Source organism: Perca flavescens, chromosome 3 (genome assembly GCF_004354835.1).
Source record: "Perca flavescens isolate YP-PL-M2 chromosome 3, PFLA_1.0, whole genome shotgun sequence".
Taxonomy (NCBI): Eukaryota; Metazoa; Chordata; class Actinopteri; order Perciformes; family Percidae; genus Perca; species Perca flavescens.
This window is the reverse complement of record NC_041333.1, coordinates 12,397,208-12,420,932: the sequence shown is the minus strand read 5'-3', so window position 1 is coordinate 12,420,932 and position 23,725 is coordinate 12,397,208. Positions and strand designations below refer to the sequence as shown.

General features: G+C 40.5%; 1 protein-coding gene across 2 annotated transcripts in view; it reads left to right on the top strand.

The window, feature by feature from the left end:
- Window positions 1–23,725, top strand: part of igsf9ba (immunoglobulin superfamily, member 9Ba) — a 72,449-nt gene that overhangs the window by 29,595 nt on the left and 19,129 nt on the right. For both annotated transcript variants that reach the window (XM_028573558.1, XM_028573559.1), the window contains exons 3-7: window positions 3,213–3,359; window positions 11,618–11,769; window positions 17,383–17,500; window positions 20,271–20,412; window positions 23,116–23,261. In XM_028573558.1, coding sequence (XP_028429359.1) covers window positions 3,213–3,359; window positions 11,618–11,769; window positions 17,383–17,500; window positions 20,271–20,412; window positions 23,116–23,261 — 705 coding nt within the window. The remainder of the gene's footprint in view (window positions 1–3,212; window positions 3,360–11,617; window positions 11,770–17,382; window positions 17,501–20,270; window positions 20,413–23,115; window positions 23,262–23,725) is intronic.

The following is a 23,725-nucleotide window of genomic DNA, read 5'->3' as shown; positions in this document are numbered from 1 at the left end:
AATTCAAACTGTAAATATACTCGAATTACGCCGAAAATGAAGCTAACTGTACGTGATTTGTAGCTACACATAGCTAGGATTGAAGGGACAGTCGCAGCTAACGAAACCCCTAATCTTCACAAATATTCATTAACTTGAAATCGGACACTGTTGTTAGCTTTATAAGACATTTAGGTAGATGTTGTATAAGTGGCGTGACGAAATTCAAACTGTAAATATACTCGAATTACGCCGAAAATGAAGCTAACTATACGTAACTTGTAGCTACACATAGCTAGGATTGAAGGGACATAGCCATCAATTTTTGTAAAACGGCCCATATTTGAGCTTTATATAGTTGATTTCTCGCTTAAAAAAGTCTCAGAAGTGAATTTAATAACAAAATAGCCCAACAAACAATGTATAACTTTGCAGTGTCTGAAATATGAGACCTGCTGTCGAGTCTCCCATGTGTTTCTATGTAGTTTGCTCAAACCAATCAGCACGCAGCTCATTCTAAATATTCATGAGCATACCATATTTGGAAGAAAAGCTCTTGTTCCAAATAGAGCCATATTCACAGGGTAGTTAAGGGCCTAATAAAATAGCATTCGGGCAATTTTCAGCCCAACCAATGTTACGTACCCCATTAGGAGACCTTAAGGAACAGTATAAAATACCCTATATAATCATTCTATCACCCCTTTAAAGGTCCAATGTGTGGAAATTTCTCCCATCTAGCGTTGAGATCATATATCGCAATCAACTCGCGCCACGCAGTTCAAAGTACGCATTACAGCTACGGTATTCTTCACGCTTCAAAAAGCCGGTCTCTTGCTCTTTTCAATATACTTTTTCTTTTTCTGGGCGAAGAAGAAGACTCCTGTTCCTGAAATTTGGATTTTGAATACGTGTGGTTCTCCATGTTTCCTTCTTCAAACTTGCCGGGGCCGGAAAGCTACAATACCCATTAGCAGCATTAGCAGCACCTGTGAGTTTATCAGGTGACAGCGAAAATGTGAAAGGCGGAGCAGTATGTCCTGTATGTCCCTTACCGGCTAACGTATTTCAAGATGGCGCATGAATATGGAGCGTCTACCCCAGTTCATGCAAATATAAATGTAAAATTTCAAGCCAAAAGGAATACTTGGAATTGATGGTGGTGGTAAATATATTAATGAAAAACCACAAGTTTGTGAACAGGCAACATAGATTTTGATAATGAACAACTAAACACGTTACACACTGGACCTTTTAAGTACCTTCGACTACAGTACATTTTGAAATGTTGTTCATTTTAGATGTTCATAGTTAACTGTATTAATGATAGTGATAATTTACTCCCAAGGTTAAACGTTAACTTTGCCCAACTATATATTTTCCCTTTTTTAATCGTATCTCTAAGTTTTTAAGTGTGCCACACTGTGTCTCCTAACTTTGTCACTTTGGATCTTTAGTGTTTGCTCTTCAAAGCTTTCCTATTTGACATAGCCTGCGATGTGATCTGAACAAGGTGTTTGCTCATCTGTTTTCACAGTAGACAGAAGCCTGTTCTCTGTGTAAGTGGTGTATGCCCAGGGGGGGCCGGTCCTGACGTGGATACAGTGCTGTTAACTCTGTTTAAAGCAGCACCCTCTCACTCTTTGACAAATGGGAACTGAGGTTGATCCCTACCCTTCACGCCACCACCCACCCCACTCAGCACTTCAATGCCCAGGCAAAAAAATAGACTTGACTTTTTAAAGACAAGCTACCTTTTTTTCTGCAAGACTGCAGCTTGTCTCTCCTGCTCTTTGCTGCATCGATTTTCTGCTAAAAAACAAACAAAAAAACGTCTGTTTTCTACCCCAACTATGGCAACAATCCCAGGGTTGGGGTATCAATCCATCTATTCCATTTATATACAGTGCTGGTATAGCAATTCAGCCCGCCCTTCAATATATTTGCCTGACAGTTTGAAAAACCAGGAAACAGTGCTTATAGAACATCTACACAACAAAGTTAGAAAAAAAAATGCTCCATCTCCGAACACTCGTCAGACAGCAGAAGCGAATGTTTTAGTCTGTTGGGCTGTCAGAGGCAGCCATGTGAGCAGCGGGCTGGAGGCTTGAAGACAGACAGCTTAGCAGCTGAAGATTTCACCAGGCCTGGTTTCCTGAACTTCTCTCATCCCTTGTGATTTCCTCCTTTTAGAATTCCAATTTATCCTCAGCCTTGAAGAAAAAAAGCGGCGGGGATGAGGAAGTTTTATAAGACATAGATGATTCCTTTGATGTGGGAGGCTGGTCTTTTCCCACAGTGACACCAAATACTTTATTTTAATTCAGCTGAAGGTATTGCTCCTAGGTAGTTTCATGCATAAATCCCAGTACTGGAAGGTAGCTGGTTTGTTTTCAAGCCACATTTATGCTTAAATATTGTGATGTTTAATCGGCAAACACTTTGAGGAATATGCTTATTTGTTTTCTTGCCTAGAGTTAGATGATATCACTCACGTCCGTCCTCTGTACAAACATGAGAGTAGTATCGATCGTTTTCTTCTATCTCTTGGCAAATGGCTAAATCATTTCAGAAGATTTCAGTCTGCATGCTCTTCAGCATGATCCGTTTTGTGTTTCCTCCAACGGTGCAAAGACTTGCAAGTCAGGCTGATTGAAGGCTCTAAATTGCCCCGTAGGTATGAAGGTGCAGTCATTGTTAGAGATTGTCTGTCTCTATTAACTCTGTGAGAGACTGGTGTTTTCCTGCCTCCCATTCATTGCTTGGAAAGCCTCCAGACTGCTGTACTCAATGAGTAAGAATAAGAATGAATTTGTTTGTCACACCCGACTTGGACTTTGTGCATCAAAACAGGCTCGTGCATGTGTTTATTTTAATAACTAGTAGTTCAAAGTCTGACTTTATGAGTCATATACGGTTGCACTTAATCCTAATAGCATACAGTACTCAGTGGCAGAATGTATTTTATTTGTCTTTTTAATCTCTTTAAAACACATTAGTTTACACCATGGCTTGGAGGCTACATTTGATGCAAACCCAGTGCATCATAAATTTGTTTCACGCTGCGAGCAGAAAAAAGGCTGAAGTGAAGGGCCTAACCTCCAGCTGCTATGATAGATATCTGTGGTGAACAGCAAAGCTAGGTGTTTTGAAAAACAGAAAAAGACAAATGTATATACAGTGTATATATATATATATATATATCTTTTTTTTTAATCCCCTTCTGTCTCCAGGTAGAGCCTCTCTGCACGGGAAGGCCTCCCTACAGATTGACCCAGTGCGCTCCGAGGACCAGGGCTGGTACGAGTGCAGGGTCCTGATGCTGGAGCAACAGTACGACACCTTCCACAACGGCAGCTGGGTGCACCTCACAGTCAATGGTGAGTTACCTGCCAATGGCGCCTATTGTCTGACTGGGAACATATGTGTTTGTGAGTGTGAAGGGAAACAAACTGCGTCATACAGTTAAGCTCTGTATGAAAAAAAAAACTAGTATTTCATAGAGGACCTTTTGTCCTTGATCGTCTCAAGGTAAAAAATACAAACGCAGGTAATAATAGTCTGTCAACACACCTGATGATAAGCATATCATTATTTAGCCATTACATTGATTATAAGGAGGAACAATAGTCCAATATGCATACATACTATATGTTTGGTAGATAGTGTAAATGTTTACTTGTTGTAATGTAATTTAAAGTTCTTTTTCCATGTGGAGTTGGCAGTCATTTTTAGTTTTGATTAAAATGCTGCTAAAATATCTCATTTTCACTGACTTTGCTGGTATCAGGTATAATCATAGACATCTGTATATACAGTCTGTTTTTAACACATAGTTCTGCATCCAGTTACTTTTAGTTTTAGTAGTTATAAGCTTGATTTTACTTTATTTCTTTAAAGTTTTATGTCAAACGACTAAGGATGAAACGATTAGTTGATTAATTGATTATTCGAATGAGAGGAAACTATTTTGAGGATTGACTAATCATTTCCGGAATCTTTTCAAAGCTAAAATGTCAGACATTCAGCAGCTTCTCATATGCGAGAATTTGCTGAAATATGAAGAAAAAATAATATGTATGTGGTAATTATTGTCTCATATAAACTGAAAGGAGATATTTTAAGGGGCATTCTGATTGGTTTCTGTGTGCAAACTGCAAAAAAATGGATTTTTACTACAGTGACATGCACTCTAATGCACTACTTTTGTCTTTGGTTTTTTACTTCAAAAATAAAGAAACCAATCATACATTGCAGCCCTTCAGTCACTCTGGATCTTGACTCACTGGTCCAGTTATCGGCTGGTGACAGTTTATGGTTTTCTATATTCTTTTACCAGACACATTTGAAGGAGTAGTTATTAGACACTGTTTCAGATCATTCCGGCAGCTTCTTTTCAAAAGGCCCTGGTGTGAAAAAGAGATGAGAGGCTGGTTAGAAGAGAATTGATTGCGGCCTGTTTAAGGCGGTTCCGGCAGGGATCGTCTGCGATAGTCTGAGAGCTATCAAACTGATGACCAGGCGGAAAAAAAATCTGCACCTTAGCATTTCCCAGGAATGCCCCAGTGGCTCAGAGAATCCTGTGTGAAGTGTGTCTTCACATTGTTGCAGAGCGGCAGAGACAACGACTCCTTTGTGTTGAATTTTTTTAAGCCCTATATCTGTTTCACGTGAGGAATGCTTTTTAGACAGATATTATATTAAGCTGCTTCATATATTTTGCAGTACGTGTAACTGAGTAAATGCATGATGCAGCAAAGATGCAATGAAGTTAATGCAGTAAATTCATGTAGTATGTCTCATTTTGTAGTATTCCTTGCATTTCTTCGTTGGCTCTTCTGCAGCCGGTTAATATGAGTCGGTGAATATTTGCCAATCAGAATGGTTCAGGCCAAAATTGGTGATTTTCTTGTGTTAAAGCTTCACAGGTCTCTAACTTCAGAGAGCTGTAATCCTCTGTGTTGTTAGAGAGAGACTTTGCGAGCAAACTGTCAAACTAATTCACACGTATATTTTTAGTGCTGTGTGAAACTCGTGCATTTTCGATTTGATCATGCATATGTTTTACAATGGATGCAGTTTTCGTATTTGAATAATGATTACAACGCGCTGTATGCAAAATACTGTGTAAAGAACCATTTATAAAGTCCATTGCACAGCATAATCACTTTGGAATGAAAAATGCTGATGTGTATAAATGGTTATTATCAATGCAGAACATAATGTTTTCTTCAGTGTGTGTTTGTGTGTTAGAACAGCACACACATGGAAAATTGCTTCCCGCACTGTGTTCTGTGTGCAGCGCATTACATCAACCTCGACATGAGAGCGTCTCATTGTATGTGTTTGTATGCTGCTCAATGAGATCTCTGTCTGCTGGTTGAAGTTGTAGCTGAAGAGTGAATAGGTCGTGCTCTGCCATCACCTGCATACTCTCTTGATGTTTGGAGTTTGGGAACGTCTGTCTGTCTGTGTGTGTGTGTGTGTCTGTGTGTCTGTGTGTCTGTGTGTGTGTGTCAATGTCTTGTTGTGTAGGCATACTGAATCTCTGTAGCTTTCCTCATCAGTATTCACTTTTAACTTCAACTGCTGCCTCCCTCCCTCCCTCTTCTGCTGCTCTCCAGTCCTGTCAGGCCTTTCAACAGAAACTGAGCTCTTCAGGTTCTAGCAGAACTAATAATATCTCTGAATGTCATATTATATTTGGCATATTAAGTGATATCATTTTACATGACCTCATGTATGTACTGGGTCTGGCTATAAAGATGCAGTCATCTTGCTCTGCCTACTTGGTGTTGATGTGTTTAACTGGTACAAATAATGATTTGTTCTTGGACTCATAATTTATTTAAAACTCAGACATTCATGGAAATACCAAAAGCAGCAGTTGTTCCAGAGTCAAGATATCCAAAAAGGGAATTCATATGAAGACTTTATGCTACTGTTGTCATCTAAATCGGTGTCTTTGAGGGAAGCAGGTGCCATTTTCGTCTGGCCCCCACACAGACACTAAGGGCACCCATTTCCTTTGGCTGTTGGTATTTGCATACACTCCTCCTTTGAGTTCCTGTTTGCTGGCCTTTACTTCCTGCCAAGCGGACAGGGAATTCGTGCCCACTCAGTGGCAGGTGTCAGATGGCAAGGCCTTGTGCCCGAAAAAGACACTAAGTCCACTCTCTCTCTGCCCTCCCTCCTTTTCCTCCTCTCCTCTCTCTAGTCTTGTCTCTCTTGTCCTTCGCTTCTCTTTCAAGCATCAGCCAGCTTTTCAGGAATGGAAAATACACCATTGCACCAGCGTTCATGATTTTAATTGACACACTGAAAAGGTAAAAAACATAGACCCTGTCACTGTGTCACTGGGTTAGTGATGGGCTGGCATTTAGGACCCATTTGGTTGACCCAACTGGGACCCAAATGCCAGCTCATTTGTCCACCAGCTCCATATATCCCTCATGTCTCTCTGTCCTTGTCAGTCACTAATGGGGCCCATTGTGGCTTCAAATGGAGCCCATCTGAATTATCCTCAGGCCCATGCAGATTTTTTTTCCCCACTTAAATCTGAATTGACATTAAATTTACCAATGAAATAACAAACTCACAAACACTAGCAAACGAAACAAAAATAAATGTGCTTGGGGATTTCCTTCACATTTTACAACCTTGGAGAATAATGTTTCCGTTAACTATTGTTCTAGTCCAGTGTCGTCATTTTGAGTCTTGCGCAGAGTCAATTTTTTCCCGTTTTCTGTTAGGGCTGGGCGATATATCGATATTAATATCGATATCGTGATATGAGACTAGATATCGTCTTAGATTTTGGATATCGTAATATCGTGATATGACATAAGTGTCTTTTCCTGGTTTTAAAGACTGCATTACAGTGAAGTGATGTACTTTTCTGAACTTACCAGACTGTTCTAGCTGTTCTATTATTAATGATTATTTATCTAAAATCTAAGTGTGAAGATATTTTGCGAGAGCACCAACTGTCAACTCTAGAATATATCGCCGCAATATCGATATTGAGGTATTTGGTCAAGAATATCGTGATATCTGGTTTTCTCTATATCGCCCAGCCCTGTATTAGAAAATATGGGATGTAGAAATAAGCGCTGAAAATGTGTAGAAGAAAAATTTAACAATTTAAAACGTTGGAAAAAAAAAAACTAAAACAAACTGAAAAAAAAAGCGAAAAAAGGTTGACGGGAAGACAACACAAGGGTTAATCAGAATTTATGTTTACATTTTATTGTTATTTGAACATTTGAGCATTGAACCAGGTGAAGAAACCTTTTTATTATTTATTCATTTGATTTGGCAACTGTTCACTGAAATAGCCAGTTTCTATGAAACTACATGTGACCTGTCATATTTGGCTTTGACTTTGACTGAGCATTTGCTCTCACTTTGCGGAAAAAATATCGGGATATATATCGTATATCGATATTCAGCCAAGATATATCGGGATATGATTTTCGGTCCATATCGCCCAGCCCTATTTTCTGTCCAGTTGTGCTTCTTGTAGTCTCAGTTTGTGTGTCAGTATTTCCATTAAAAAGATTTCTTCCACAATTGTTAGCCATTGTTTTAAAGATGCAGATTTAAATAATAAGTGAACTTTTTTTACGTTCATCCCGAAATTACTCACATGGGCCCGAATGTCAGCCCAAAAGGGACCCATTAATAATCTTAAAACAGTGTCTACAATCCATCCCATATGATTGGTCAGCATCCAATGTGTAATCTTTCATGTCTGGTTGGCCAAGTCACAGCCAGGATTTATGGTTCTATGATCACCTAATGTGACAGTGACCATCTCAAAACACAAAAATATTGTGTAGTCTGATCCTGCCAAAAGAGAAAGGTAGGATGTGAGTGTGGCAGTAAGAGCCTCTCACTTTCTCCTCTTAATTACAAAATATTATCATCCGGATTCTGTGGAGTACCTTGAGTATGCTGACATTAGAAAAGGGATGAAAGTCTCCTTGAGGGCTTCTTTCTTCTCTCTGCAACAGTTTACGCTGAAACACACGTTACACGTTAGAGACTCATGATGTGAAATCAATGAGAAATGTGTACTCTATCTATCTGTATTCTCTAAGGAGCAGAGACAAGAAAAGAAAGACCAAGCAAGGGAATGATGCTGACGCACAAGTTAGTGAGGAAATAAAAGAAAATGTACTGTAAGCCTTCAAAGAAGAGGATCTTCAAGCATCTTTTAATGTATATAATTGATGAAGAGCTGCAGTAAGTAGGGCGAGAATGTGATACTTTTTTTGTAGATCATCTCCCTGGTTTCCCTACCACGGTGACACTTCCTCTGTGACGAGCTGTACCTGATGGTGTGAAAACAACTCCCAGGTTGACCAATGTACCTGCTGTTGTCACCGCCATGTGTGCCAACTATTTCCTGTCAACTGATGCTCAATCCCTTGAGAACAATCGCTGTAGATAGGTGGGCCAACACATTTTTTGTCTCAGTGCAAGTAATCAGGTTGTTTTTTTGTCTTTGGTTGGCTCACTTTTACTCACAACATGCTAACCGGCAACATAGGATTCCATTCACTACGCTAAGCTATTTAGAAATGATGGCTGGGTTCGGGCCGGGTTCGGGCCGGGCTCAGACGGCCACATCAGCGCGGTAGCCTAAGGCATTGGACATTTAAAATTGAAAACAGCTTATTATGTAATGGGCCTGTTTCACTTGATGCAAAGGTTCATTTTTGTGATTAAAATAAATTTAAAATATTAACCTAACATCCGTCTTCCTGTGTGCAGAATTGCAGAAATGTGTTTATAGCTTTAATTGACAACGAAACACGTGCATATCAGGCAGACTGCATGCCACAGTGCATTGAGCGCTCCGAGCGCAACGATGGAAGATGTTAAAAAGAAGTTGGCCTCATCTTAAATCCACCAAAAATTAAGGAAGTATTTCCACATAGTTGTCAAGGCCGATAGTGATGAACCTGTTGGTTATGTTTAATGTAGGGGTTACGGAGTTATCATGAAATATGATAGCAAGAGGACCGGGAATTCCGCCATGCAGCGACGTGCGCTTGTTGCCCCGTGTGCGCGCTCACTGTGCTGATGCGCTCATCTGTTGACATTTCTGAGTGCCTTACAGTTGCTTAATAAAAGCGGGCTTTCCACACAAACAAACGTAGCCTACATGTGTCATTAGTATGAGAAAAAAATGAGATTTTAACGGTGTCGGGCCAGGCCGGGCTCGGACATAAATCTCTTGATGCCTGTCGGGCTCGAGCCAGGTTCGGTCACGGTTCTGTCGGACGCGGGCCGGGCTCGGACAGAAAACTTTGGCCCGATCCCACCCCTATTACCCACATTAAAATCAATTGTGCGGAAGCAGGTGCGGTCATTACTGGGGCCTCAAACCATCCGAGACCTTGAGAGGGAAAATCTCTTCTTGCTAACAACTAATAGACATCTCAAATGTGACAAGGAGCCCCAAACTAGACACATTTTATAAACTCATAATATATATTTTAATGTAAAATCCAATGTGACATTATGACTTTGCGTAAACATACACGCCACATTACGCATTTTGAGCTGTGTATGTCTACTGTATACAGCACGTTGCGTTTTGAGCTATCCGCGTTTATGTCTACGCCATATTGACAATGAGGACATACGTCATGGTAGCTTGCTGTCACGTGACGATTTGGGAGGTGTCTGAGCCCGCCCACCAAACAATAACGGGGTTGGGGTTAGGAAAAGAAGAAAGCGACGGTTGGGTTTAAGAAATGTGACACGCGGGACACGATCCCCGGTCTCCTGGGTAAAAGTCCTGTGTTGTTTGTCCCATCCCCCACCCCAACCAACCTCCGTACGCGGATTTTCGGGCTTTCATACTACTCGCTATTGCGTAAATTGACACGCAATCACAAGGTAACGTAAGTCAAAGGAGGCGAAACGGCGATGATAAACACGCTAAAAAGCGTTTATGCGTCTTGATAACACACCAGTATGGAGTACGAATTGGCGTGTCATACATATGCCACTTCTTGAGAAGTCTCCTGTCTGTAAAATCTTAAACTGCCAAATAACTTAAGTATGGGCAGTTAAATAATAAGTCAAATCTACCAATGAGAACAAATAAAGTATCTTCAGATAAAAGCAGAAACTCATAGTGAAGCAGGTTGCCTGTTGATAAATGTAATGATGCATCATGATCCGTTTAATGGAGCCGTTGACCTGTCAGCTACACGAGCAAGCGATACATAAATCAATCATGCATTTTATCTCCATTAATCCACTGTATCATCTAATGTAATGAGTGTTAGCGAGCGAGACATGGACAGGCAGATGTCTAAACATGCTAATTGGCCGATTTGTTAACTCCATGCCAGGTGCTTGTGTGCAGTCTGAAGCATGGGAGGACTCCCAGCGGTAAGCGGTGACCCATTTGTATAGCAGAGCTCTTTTTTTCTCTTTAACTAAACACTGTGCCACTATTTATAACCAAAATATTATGTTGAAACACTGAAAGCAGCTGGCGGTGGAAACTCCAGTTTATTGGCCTGCAGTAAGTGGTGAAGAGCTCCCTTGTGGCTGTTAGTGAAGCTCAGAAACATCAGGTGGAAATGCAGTGATGCCGCTAAGTGGTTTCTGTAGGTTTTCAAGAATAAATGGCAACATGGAAGGAACTGGTCCCTGTTCATGTCTAGCTGCATGGATGTGATAAGAGAGCTGAATACTGCCACATTGTCCCACTGGCCAACAACAGTACTACAACAGCAAAAATCCCCTGTGGCCCAAAAAAGCATTTTCCTGTTGGACCATCATTGTAAAAAGTACGAAAAAAATGTAACGGGACACCTCGAACGACAAACAAGGTCAACTATTGCTGTTTGTATTTTTAAATCATGGAGGCTTCGTTCTTAAAACTTAAACTTTGCTGAAGCTTCCAGGGCTGAGAAAATGTTTTTATGTGCAGTTCTTATGATACATCCATCGTCAGAACAGTCTACAAGTCCTTTGTTAAAACGCAATTATTAAGTAAGAAACAAGGCTAAATCATATATGTATCAATTATTTCACCCATTATAGCAGCAGCAGCAGATAGAGAAGAGCTGGTAAAACCATTTCAAAAATCACACAAAAAACAAAAAAGATCAAAAGTCTACAGCCATGCTTACGGCTCTTTGATGCTAACATGTTCACAATGGCAATGCTAACAGGCTGATGTTTAGCAGGTATAATATTTACCATGTTCATCATGTTAGTTTAGCGTCTCAGCATGCTGAAGCTAATGGGAAAGTCATTAGTTTCGCAGGTATTAAGTTATAAACCAAAGTATTGGGCATTCAAGTTCTGACCTGATAATGCTGCTAAATGAAAAGTTGAGGAATCACCAAATTCATTAGGAGCCATTCTCTGGGGACCATGCATGTCTGTCCAAAGTTTTTTTTGACAATCATTCAAATAGACCAAAACTGCCACCCATAAAGCTGCTAGCGTGGCTAAAAATCTATGTAAAGCTACGTATGAAAACAAACATCTCAGACTGAAGACAACATCAGGCAGGACATTTGAATGCAGTTTCATGATTATTGTTGTACTTAATAATTGTATGACTTTTGTAATGATTCCTGTTTTTTTACTTTCTCCACAGCCCCACCTTCATTTACAGCGACGCCGCCACAGTATGTGGAGGCGAAGGAAGGGGGAAGCACCGTGCTTAGCTGCTCTGCCCAGGGAAATCCAAAACCAATGATCAGCTGGCTGAGGGAGGGGGAGGAGCTTGCATCCAACACAAAATATTCGGTAAGAATGATGATGAACAAAGGACATAATTCTGATTTATGATTATGTACAAATATAGAAGCAGGGCATGTGCACAGATGGTGTCATTCGCTGAGTCCATCTGTATTGGAAGTATGTTATGCGAGTATGTCTGACTCGCTAATATCAGCTTGTGTTGTTGTGCTGAAAGAAATTTATGATGCTCTAGCTTTTGAAATTTGTGGTGCTGAGACAACAAACATTGAAACATGCAGTTAGTTAACAAGTAAGAAGACATTTTTTTATAAGACATTATTTTATACCATTTTTTATAGATTCCTATGTTTTTAGTTGACAGCAAGTTAATAGTTGCAGACCTTTGATGACAGTCAATGCAAACTGTCAGTCAGGCTCTCCCTGCTTCTCTGTAAAACTAAACCTTGAAACACTTTAACAAAGTTAAGACTGGCACCGCGCCTCACATTTCCAAGAACCGCTTTGTTGTCTGGTGATGCATGATTTGTATTCATTTATGACCTCCCAAAATTAAACAGTGTGATGTCATGACAAGCTATTTCTGGCACAGCCTCGGTTTGCTTTAATAGCAGTGAAATGTCTCAAGCTACATAAACCATCAACAATAAAACATCAGGTGGTAGATCGTGGCATTAGTCGCATAGAATAAAAGACTTTTTATGGATGACTCCGAAGCACCAAGAGCTTCAGCAGACGATGTTGCATCGCAACCATAGGATGTTTTACATCTTGAATAAAAGGTGCAAATGTCATGTTTTCTTACTTGGAAAAGCTCTGGCTCTCTTGCGCTCACTATACAACCACAAGTACTCTCTCCACCTGCATGTGTAGCTGGATGCAACAAGTTCACACCGGTACTCCGGCAATAGGATAGCCTGGTTGACACCAGACTGGGTCTGGGAAAGGTTCATTGACAGTTCATTTCCAAAGGGACGTCACCAACGGACGACGCTCAAATGCCTCTGGGCACATTGGACAGTCCAACCAATCAGACCAATGGGATACGCTGCGCTTTGGTAGCTGTCATGTTAAATGTAAACAAAAAGCTGCTTGCCATTGTGTAAAGCCCGCCTCAATGGTTGTGATTGGTGTAAAGCCCGCCTCAGCAGTTGTGATTGGTGCCTTGATTTTGGGCACATTGGAAATGGGTTTTAATGGGCTCTTCGCCAGACTGACTTGCAGAGCAAATCTCAAATTTGCCAGAGGTTTGTCAGGGTTTACCCAGGCTAGCGATAGGATGCTTCCTTTCTACATTTCTGCATTGGCCTCACACTCGCATATGTCACTGATATTGCAGTCTGCTGCCTTCAACTCTTTACAGCTGCCTCTGTGATACAGGAAGTGACAGGAGCATACTGGAGTATCTGTTAAGGGCCTTTTCTGCACTTCTTGTTCATTTCCCCCCTTTTCCCTCCCTTCAGTCGCCTCTTTTTAATACCATCCCCTCTAAATGATTAGACAACATTCTGATGCATTATTAATCTCCTTCTCCTGCATCAATATTACATTAGTCCTAATATGAATGTTACACTAAAAATGAAAATTGCTAGTGAGAGCCCAATGCCATACTCTACTGGCTTCACCGTTATATACTGAGAAAATGTAAAAAGAAAAACCTTTAGCAGCTGTTGTCATCCATTTGGCTGCTCAGAGTGTATGCTCGAGCAAAGCTCAGACTTGGGAAGCTCCTTCCTGTAGTGAGAAGAGAGTATGTGTGTGTGTGCGTTTGTTTGTATGCGTGTGTGAGGGTAAATTTGCTCACCCACATGATCAGATCCATGGAGACGTCATGGAGAAAGGCAGGAATGTGACAGAAAAGGTTTACTTTATTGCTTTTTTTTTTTTTTTGCACGCAGACAAACAAAAGAACCATAAAACAAAGACACTAAACAAAACAGTTGTGCAGGAGATGATAGAAACCTTGGTGGAATTATAAGGGTCTTCCCCAAAGTGCACTCAAATGACAAACAAGCAGGAACACAGCAGCATCCTCCTGTTGTTTCAGAAGCCAATAACTCTCTGGATGCATCAGTGAAGTGTGACACAAATTAAGATTCTGCATTCTTCATCTCATGCCTCACCTTATCTACTGCTTCTTCTTTCCTCTGTCCCCATTTCCCCCCTCATCTCCTCCTCTTCCTCCTCCTCCTCCTCCTCCTTCTCTTCCTTTTCTTTAATCTTCTCTCCCTCACCTTGGATTGAGTACAGCTGAAAGTATTCAATCCATATCATCAGGTCCTGTTAAGTGTACTGTCTGTGGAACTGCCTGTACTGTAGGAGTGTAATGGTTTGATTTTTATAGATTCTGTGCAACATAAAATCCCAGGAATAAAAAAAAAGAAAGAAGTATAACTGTGTGTTTAGACAGAAGGTGAGATGAATTTGAAAGGAGGTGTGATTACATACAAAGTTAATTAAAAAGTGCCATTATACGCAAAACTTTCCCAGGGCTTTGTAACCGGACACGAAAATGCGACTTGAACGCAAAATTTGCACGGCTCAATCTGCTTCATAAACATAAAGAGATTAAAGGGAAAAGGAGAGAGAATGGAAGGAAAGAGCGGAGTTGAAACAAAACACACACACACACACACACGGTTGGTGCGTATTTTGCTGGCTAGCTCACACGTCGGTACAGTTGAAACATTGGATGTTTGGGGTGGATCAACACAGGCTGTACAAACTGTAAGGTCAAATTTGCTCAAATGATGTGACAGTGAAGACCTACCGAGCCTAAACTTAGGGCAAAATACGCCTGCCGGCTATGCAGTATTTTGCCAAAAAACTTGCAGTAAGTCTGCGTAGTGAGGAAACACAGGACTTTCAACCAGGAAATTGCAGTTCCTGTCCCGTGTGAAACCAAAAGTCAACGTTGACTTATTTACATAACAGAAGTAACTTCAACCCGGTCTCGCGCCAGGTCGTGAAATAGTCACGTTATTTGGATTTATTGATACGTTTACAGGTCACGATTTTGACGTTCATTTTGTGTACACGTCACGAATTTTGAACGTGTACAGGTCACGATTTTCGAACCTGCTCTTGGTGGATGCAACAACGGGGAAAGGAGGCGCCACATGCCGGCCACAACAACAGGACTGACCGCCACATGTGGGATGCAATCCCATCCCCAGGCTCAGGGACACACAACAACGGGGAAACAAAGCGCCACAACAAGGGGACGGTTGTGGTTAGGAAAAGAAGGACGGGGAAAGGAACCGTCACACGCGGGACACAGCGACAACAACGGGAGGGTTGTGTTTAGGAAGAAATAACGAGGAAAGGAACTGCAACCCGCAGGACACAATCCCCGGTGTCCTCCTGCGCAGACTTTCGTCTTATCAATATACTACTCGCTACCGTCATCGTTCTGTGATCACGAAATATGCTTCCCATTGAAATACATTGCTTTAAAATTCGTAATCACCACACGGAAAAAATGACATTATCGTGTCCGGTCCACGACTCAGTAGATTCAATAACGTGACCATATCACGAACTGCCATGAGACCGGACTGAGTAACTTAGATCTGTAACTTATGTAACTTAAAAAAGTTACTCATTTTAACCCAAACCATGATCTTTTCCTAAACCTATCCAAGTAGTTTTGTGGCCTGAACCTAAACTGTTTCCATGGGATGTCATTTTAAGATATTAGGTCGTGGTCATTTCATGTATTTCTGTGAGATCAGGTTGAGAATTACTGATACAAACAAATACAAAGTATAACTTAGCACGTCACTTAAATTGTTGGTGCTGTTTACACAATGTTTTTTTGAATGGGTAAGCTACTTGTTAGCTTGCAAGCGACGCAGTTTGTTCGCTTCTAGTGGGTCTTCACCGTGAGGCGAACATTTGCTTTGCTTTCTGCCTGAACACACTGAACTTTTACATTTCACCTACGCAGCTCTACATTTATGAAATCCTATAAAAGAGTCGATGGTAATAAAACACATTTAGGCATGAGAGCAGCTCAGTTAAAGTTACTTGGTATGTGAAGGAACAGAAAACATGCCTTTCAACCAGACAGCTAGTCACTGCAAACATGTAATTAAGATAAAGACAATTGAAATCAATTTGAATCGCTTCCAAAAAAAAATTGAATCAATACAAACTTCTTTCCAAGCCTCAAATCGATGCTTCACAACACATCAGTGTTTAGTTTACACTTTACTCCCAGCTCTCAGCACGCCACACGTGTGGTATGTTACAGAGGAGTGATGCACAAAGTGTTATCTTGTGATGATGATGACACAGTTTGCCAACAGACTGACTGAAGTTAATGCTGCTTGTGTCTAGCAGCATCTCCCGGCTATAAAACATTTGAAAGACAGATGAATAGGAATAATTCTGCAGGCGTAGCAGATTCCCCCTCAGCTGCATGAATGGACAGACTACAGCTGTGTGTGACTTGAATGGACAGAGTTCTCTCCAACCTGTTGCATAATTTATGAGGGCTTTTCTATTAGGTTTGGTTCATGCGTTTCTTCACCACTTATTGGTTCTCATCAGTGGCTGCACACGGAGACGCGCAGCAACATGGAGTTAGACGTTTCCAAGGTTACAACATGCAGCAATCAGACCTGGAGTTAATTAAAGCATGGCACATTCATGACTTTTAAGTGTTTGATGTGTTTTCTTTAGAGACTCGCCACAAACTTACTGTCAGAGCAGTATATAACATTAGAGCTGAATCAATTTGTTAATTAGACAATTAGTCAATCAATAGAAAATGTATAATAACGCAACTATTTTGATACATGTTTAATCATTTAAGTCATTTTTTTCAAGCCAAAATGTGACAATGTGCTGCTTTTCCTTTTTTAGATTACATTAAATGTGGTAATGTTGGTTAGACAAAGCAGTTGGAAGACGTCGCTTTGGTTTCTGGGACATCGATCACTATTTTCTGACATAGTGATAGCAATCATGAGGTGCAGACCTACTGTATAAAATGTAATTAGTTAAAAGCAGCTTCACCTGAACCAATAACAGCAGTACATTAATGCATCAGTAAGAATAATCTAGTGTTATACAGTACTGTATATTTGTGAAACTCTCAAAGGGGCTAGTTTTCTGCACTAAGTACTTTTACTTTTGATACGTTAGGTACATTTAGCTAATTCTTATGAAGTTTTTCTACATTACGTTTTATATGCAGGACTTTTACTTGTAATGGAGTATTTTCAAACAATGTGGCATTAGTACTTTTACTTAAGTAAAGGATCTGAGTTATGGCTGCAACTAACGGTCCTTTTGATTATCAATGAATCTGCCAGTTGATTTCTCAACTAATGGATCATTTGTTTATAGCCTATAAAATGTCAGAAAATAGTGCAAAAAGCCTATTGCAATTTCCAAGGTAACATAATTGCCTATTATCGTATGTCCAATCAACAGTAACAAACTCAAAGGTATTCAACTTATTATCATAGACCGCTAAGAAAACTAGCAAATATTCACATTTGAGAAGCAGGAATCAGTGAAGTTTGAACATTTTTGCGTAGAAAACAACTTCCTCCACCACTGTCATTGACAATCTGAAACATGACTTGCCGCACCTCCAGTTTCACTTTATCCCGTTGGACCTTTATCCGTTTTTCCTGCATGTAAACACAGGTACACGATGGCAGTCTAACCATCCTTGCCATCACTCGAGATGACAGAGGGGCGTACACATGCCGAGCCTACAGTGACCAGGGAGAGGTGCTCCACACTACCCGTCTGCTGGTTCAAGGTACTAAGACATAATAAGACATTATTAGTGTGTTGACAAATATATTTGCACACATCCCCAGATTTTGAAATGAGAAAAAACTTTATACTTGAATGCCTTTACTGCAGCAGCATTTAAAAGCAAAGCCATGCAACTCTCTGCTGTACTGATGTATGTAACATGCCTTCTGAGTCTGTATCAGTCAGTCAATAGCTGGGGCTTGTGTGCGTGCTCTTGTGCACAGCCATGTGTGTACAACACACTCACTGTCTGTGAGAGCGTCACTGTCTGTCTCCGGTCCATTAACTAGGCTCTCTGCTAGACACAGATCAGATAGATGGTTGTGATACCAGCCTCTAGTACTCTCTCTCTCTTTCTCCTGATACAGCATGGAGTGAACAGTGTGTATTTGACAAGCAACTGAGCATCTTGCTTTTATGGTCGAGTTAGCGTTAGGTCTATTTTAATGCTTGACTTCTGTAGGTGCAAACAGAGCAGATGAACTACTCTCCTCTTTGTTCCCGGTATAGTAAATGCATGTGCACACTCACTGCAAACACTCATTGTCTTGTGACCCAGTGGATAGTGTAACCAGTGGTGCATGTGTTGCAACTGCATTAAGTCTGCAGGCCTCCAGTGCAGCTGTTAATACTACAGTATCAGTCCTTTCAACCACAACACACAGCAGAAGTTCAATTGTGGACTTCCATGGGAGAGGCCTCCATTCTATCCAAACCTGACAATACTACCTGTACATCCCCCTTCTGCATAGAGGAACACTTGACAATGTAATGCAGACCATACCGTATAAGAGCCCTGCGATTAAAACTGAACATGGTCTGTGGAGATATGACCAAACCTATTGTGATAAATCATATGATAGATTTGTAAACTCACTAATTCACTATGTCTTGGTCTATTGGCCCATTGTAGGCAATTTTGTAAATCAATGAGAAGGAAACCTTTATTGTACAATTTTTTTAGAAAGAAATTATGATTTTTTTGTTTTGAGTTGTAACATTATGAGAGAAAAAGAAACATTGTGAGAATAAAGTCACTGTATTTTAGGAAAAAGGTTTCGTAGTGAACCAAATGACATATTATGTTTGGATTGGGATGTTTGCATTAGGTGGGTTTGATAGTCTATCTATACTGTACAACTACTAAAAAAATTTACTTTTTTTCTCCTTTTCAACTTTATACATAAAATATTTTAACTTTATCTCATAATATTTTGAAAAAAAAAATATTTTTTGTATACATTATTCATTTCAGCTCTAGATTCTTTTGCAATTTTATTTTTTCTTCCAATATGGACGGACATTTCAAATTGTTAAAACAGTGGTTCAGTTTTTCAAATGTATAACAGAAATCAGTTCTTGCTCCATCTTTGGAAACAAGGTGAAAGTATCAGTTTTTTTGCTAGGAGTTTTGCCATCATCAAAGCTGATTGTATATGCGTATGGGGGGGGCGGGTAGTTTGTTTATATAGATTGGAAAACAGGTTAAATATATAAATGTAACAACAATGTCAATGAAATTGACACACAGAGGGATACAATTTGCAAAATAATACTTTTGAATATATTGGAACCCAGAAAAGTAGATTTAGATTAGATTTTACACTTACTTGATTTGATTTCACAATGTTGTAAGATGTTCCTGTTGTTATGTCCACCCCTATTTAAGGAGTTCTTACCTGCCATGTGTCATACAATAACCTTGTTAAGCAGAATAATGCCAGTAGGGTGTGGTAAATGTTACACCAGTGGCTGTGAATGCACACAAACAGTGTTACATTTCACCTCATAGAACCTTTTTTCAGTGTATAAAACACAGTTACATGTAGATATAAATAAAATGTTTGTACAGGATTTGAGTTGGTTAAATATTTGGCATGAAAAGCGTCATGGAATAAAATGCGGGGTATGATTAAGACTCAGAGCAATAAGAAGCAGATATCTGAGGAGTCATGATTCTCACTCCTGTGATCTGTTTTTAATTGTTATGTGAGACTCCCGCACAGGGCTGTCAGCGATCCCACCTGATGCATTAAAGCTGTGCACGCTGAGAGGAAAATAACCACGAGGCTTGTATCTGGGCCCACTCATAAAAGACAGCTTACCTTTCATGGCTTCTGCTGTTTTATTGAGAGTTAAGAGCAAGAGCACCTCGGGGGATGAAAAGGTTACAATGTGAAGCATGCATAAGCTCCAGAACTGACTACTATTAAGGTTACGGTAGATGCCTGCTCACTGTATTTTACATCAGACTGTGGTGATATATTGTAAATAATACATATGTGTGCTCTCTCTCTCACTGTGTTCCTGAAAAAATGTCCACAATCCCAATGTGGAAGCAGAGTATAGGCCTGCATATGGTTCAAGAGGATTTTTTTTAGGTTTAAATAATAATTTGTATTGGTTTTATCTAACATTTGCAAGAGCATAATTTAAGTTGTGATATCTTGTTGAAACATTTGTTGTATTCAGCTCTTTTAAACATTGCTCATAAAAACAAATGTGTAAATAAGACTGTACATTTCAAACATTTGTTCAGGAACCTTAAAGCAGCAATAACATATTTTTATAATGGCACTGAATATTGGATTTTCATTCTTCAGGTGGCCAGAAACACGACTCTGAATAAATGCTAATGTTGCTCCGTAACTTCTGAATGTGTAAATAAGCAACTGTTTAAATCTTATTCCTCAAAAATCAGTTATTGCAGCTTTAGAGGGTTAAAACAGTAGACTGCAACACAAACTAAAACTTGTTTCTGCTTCTCTTAGGGCCTCCATACATCGTCTCTCCACCAGAAAACGTCACTGTAAACATATCCCAGAATGCACTCTTCACCTGCCAAGCGGAGGCGTATCCTGGCAACCTGACCTACACCTGGTTCTGGGAAGAGGATAATGTCTACTTCAAGAAGTAAAGTTATGATCAAGTTCACTTCTGTACTGTGGCTGCAGGGAATCATCTTAGTTAAGCACTTGGCTGAGGTTAAGACTTAAAGGTGCTCTAAGTGATGTGACGCGTTTTTTAGGCTACAACATTTTTTGTCACATACAGCAAACATCTCCTCACTATCCACTAGCTGCCTGTCCCCTGAACACACTTTAAAAAACGCTGTCTCTGTAGACAGCACAAACAGCAACAAAAACAAGCTGCGCCAAGCTGCACAACGAACCATAACAAACAGTGTTCCAGCCAATAACAGACAAGAAGGAGCAGGTTGAGTCATGAATATGCATTGTGAAAGTAGCCTACGTGCTAACGCTGCTGCAGTGATGGCTCAACGAGCTCCTTCTTGTCGGTTATTGGCTGGAACACCGTTTGTTATGGTTCGTGGGGCAGCTTGGCGCAGTTTGTTTGTGGAGCCTGGGCTGTCTACAGAGACCGTGTTTTTTTACAGTGTGTTCAGGGGACAGGCAGCTAGCGGATAGTGAGGAGAGGTTTGCTGTATGTGACAAAAAATGATGTAGCCTAACATCACTTAGAGCACCTTTAAAAGGCTTCTTGTGTAGGTGCATTTAAGGCCGGCTGCGTGGCGTGAGCGTGTCAGCTGCGTGGCATGTCCGTTTATATTTTGGCTCCCATGTTAACAGGTTAGAGCTTCACCGAAAACGCGTGCATGCTAGAAATAGAACCGACACCTATTTTTCACGCGACACGCACACGTGTTGGAAGCGTTTCCATTAAAAATAGAATAGGAAAAAAATTTTTTTTGACACAAATACATATTAGTAAATGACAAGATGATGTTTGAAAGTCTCTAGGTTTTGATATAAATGCAGATATATAAATGTAATTAAAAAAAAAAAATTATTTTCTAATATTGCACCTGTCAATACAGAATGAAATATTCTGTAGCCTATTTTGCTGACAATACTGCCGACGTTGTCTTTGCTGTAATCAAATCAGTATATATGTATGTTTAACATGGTATTTCATTTTATCAATGGATGAAACATACATGTGTCCAGACAAGGCTAGCAGCAGCAACAGCGCCGTGTCAGACACGTTTCTGGTGTGCGAAGACGTAGAAAACGTCACGCAGCCGCCACGCAGCCGCCACGCAGCTGACACGCAACAGAAACGCCACATAGCCAGTGTGTAGCCGGCCTAAATCACCACCACACAGGCTGCATTTATCCCAACGTTTTTCTGTTGTGAGTGACATTGTGTGTCTCTGTGCTGCATTTTGAGGGTGAGTGTGTGTGTGTGTGTGTGTGTGTGTGTGTGTGTGTGTGTGTGTGTGTGTGTGTGTGTGTGTGTGTGTGTGTGTGCGCACACGCGGTGTCCTATCCTGCTGCGGCCACGGAGGCAGTAAGAGCGGGCCTGGCGGGGGTCTGTCTGGACAGTGCCAGGCGAGTTAGTGCTCTCTGATGACAATATTACGTGACTCAGGCCTTGTGTCATCATATGCCTCTCATGCAGTGATGCTCTGAAGCGTAGCCAGGACCTCCGCAGGCTCCCCAGAGCAGGTCTTTAGAGCCTGAGAGGGTTTTACAGCGAACAAGTGACAGACAGAACAAGTGGGAAGGAAGATGAAGCGAACAGGAGTTTGACTGGCAGCGAAAACAAGTGTCTAAAGGACTTCCACAGAAAAAGTGCACAAAAGTGTCCGATTTCATTTTAAACAGCTTTAATGGCGTCAATCTAGATATTTTTGTTTTTGTTTTTGCAGGTTAGCTAAGATCAGAAAGTTAATAAGGTATAACTATGGGAGTAATAGTTATATGTACGAGTTGTATTACACATATACTGTATATTATGTATATATATTATACATAGCTCACACATCATGGCTGTCTCTGTGCTACTCTAACATGTTAATTTCCCCACACTGTCAAAATAAAGTCTCATAATATCTTATGTTATAAAAAATTTTAAAAAAGCCCTTTTTTCATATCCTACATAACTAGAAATACACTAAAGGCATGAGGTTTAGATGAAATGATTGTGTCTTATGTCATAACTAATGGCTTCATTAATAGTCAATAGATCATTAACTACTACTTTACAGATCAGTTAGATGCAATTAAAAGGAACGACTGTTGGGCTGCCTGCCAAGTTTTAACATATGTATTTGGTAATAAGTCCAATCAATCAGTAATAGTCCAATCAGTTAAAGGTATTTTTCACAACCTGGTGACCCAAATATAGTTCTTTGTAATGGCGTATAACTGATATGTAAAGCTTTAGGAAAGTATTTACTAACCATTAAAAAAGCCATTATAAACAAAAGAGGTTTGTATTAAAAACTAGTACCATTTTATTAGACATATTCAGTTTGAGCTTCAATTCTGGTGCATGATAAAAGAAAGCAGCTCCATTTAAAAAAAAAAAAAAAAAAGTAATATGTGCTCCATCATTACTGTGTTTAATTTTAAATGGTGCCAAGGGGGGAAACATGAAGGCTGTACCATTTTGCGATTATGGCAATTAGTAGATTTATTTGAATCTCTTGCTCTGTACTCTGTGTTCTTCCTCTCAGAGCTGGCTGCTGTTTGACTCTCTGCTGCTCTCTTATGGCACCTTGACGTAACTCAAAAAAAAATACATGTGTGCCTTTTCCTGTTGGTGTGTTTCAGTAACACGGTGTGTGACAAAACGTGTGTCTTCTTGCAGTGACCTCAAGCTCCGAGTGCGCATTCTCATCGACGGCACCCTTATCATCTTCCGGGTCAAGCCGGAGGATGCTGGGAAATACACCTGCAGTCCGAGCAACAGCCTCGGTATCTCACCCTCGGCATCGGCCTACCTGACTGTTCAGTGTGAGTGTTACCGTGGCAACAAAGTGGATGGGGGAGGGGCGGGGAGACGGTACAGTGAGCCGTGTGAAAAGGAAAAGGGGACAGCAGCAGCAGTATGGAGGCTGCTGTATTATTTGGCAGCGCTGCTCTACCCCTGTAATGCAAAGTGACAGAGAGCCACGCAGTTTGCTTTGATGGAGCCTCTTTGACCATTTTCACATTCTGTGTGGGTTTTAATGATATGATTATTATCTATCCCGACTCCAGCCTCATTCCTGTGCACAACGATGGGGACGGGCTAGTCCTCAGACTCCATTTTTCCTCGTCTCTTTTGCATCTGGCTCCCCTAAACATGAACAAGTGACCGTCCTGTTCATCAGTTCAGACAGATGAGAGTGAGAAACGTCACTCCTGGCCATCTGATCGTCAAGCCCTTGTGTGTTGAGCTAATTTGCTCCCAAGTTGCCGCCGGCCATTGATTACTG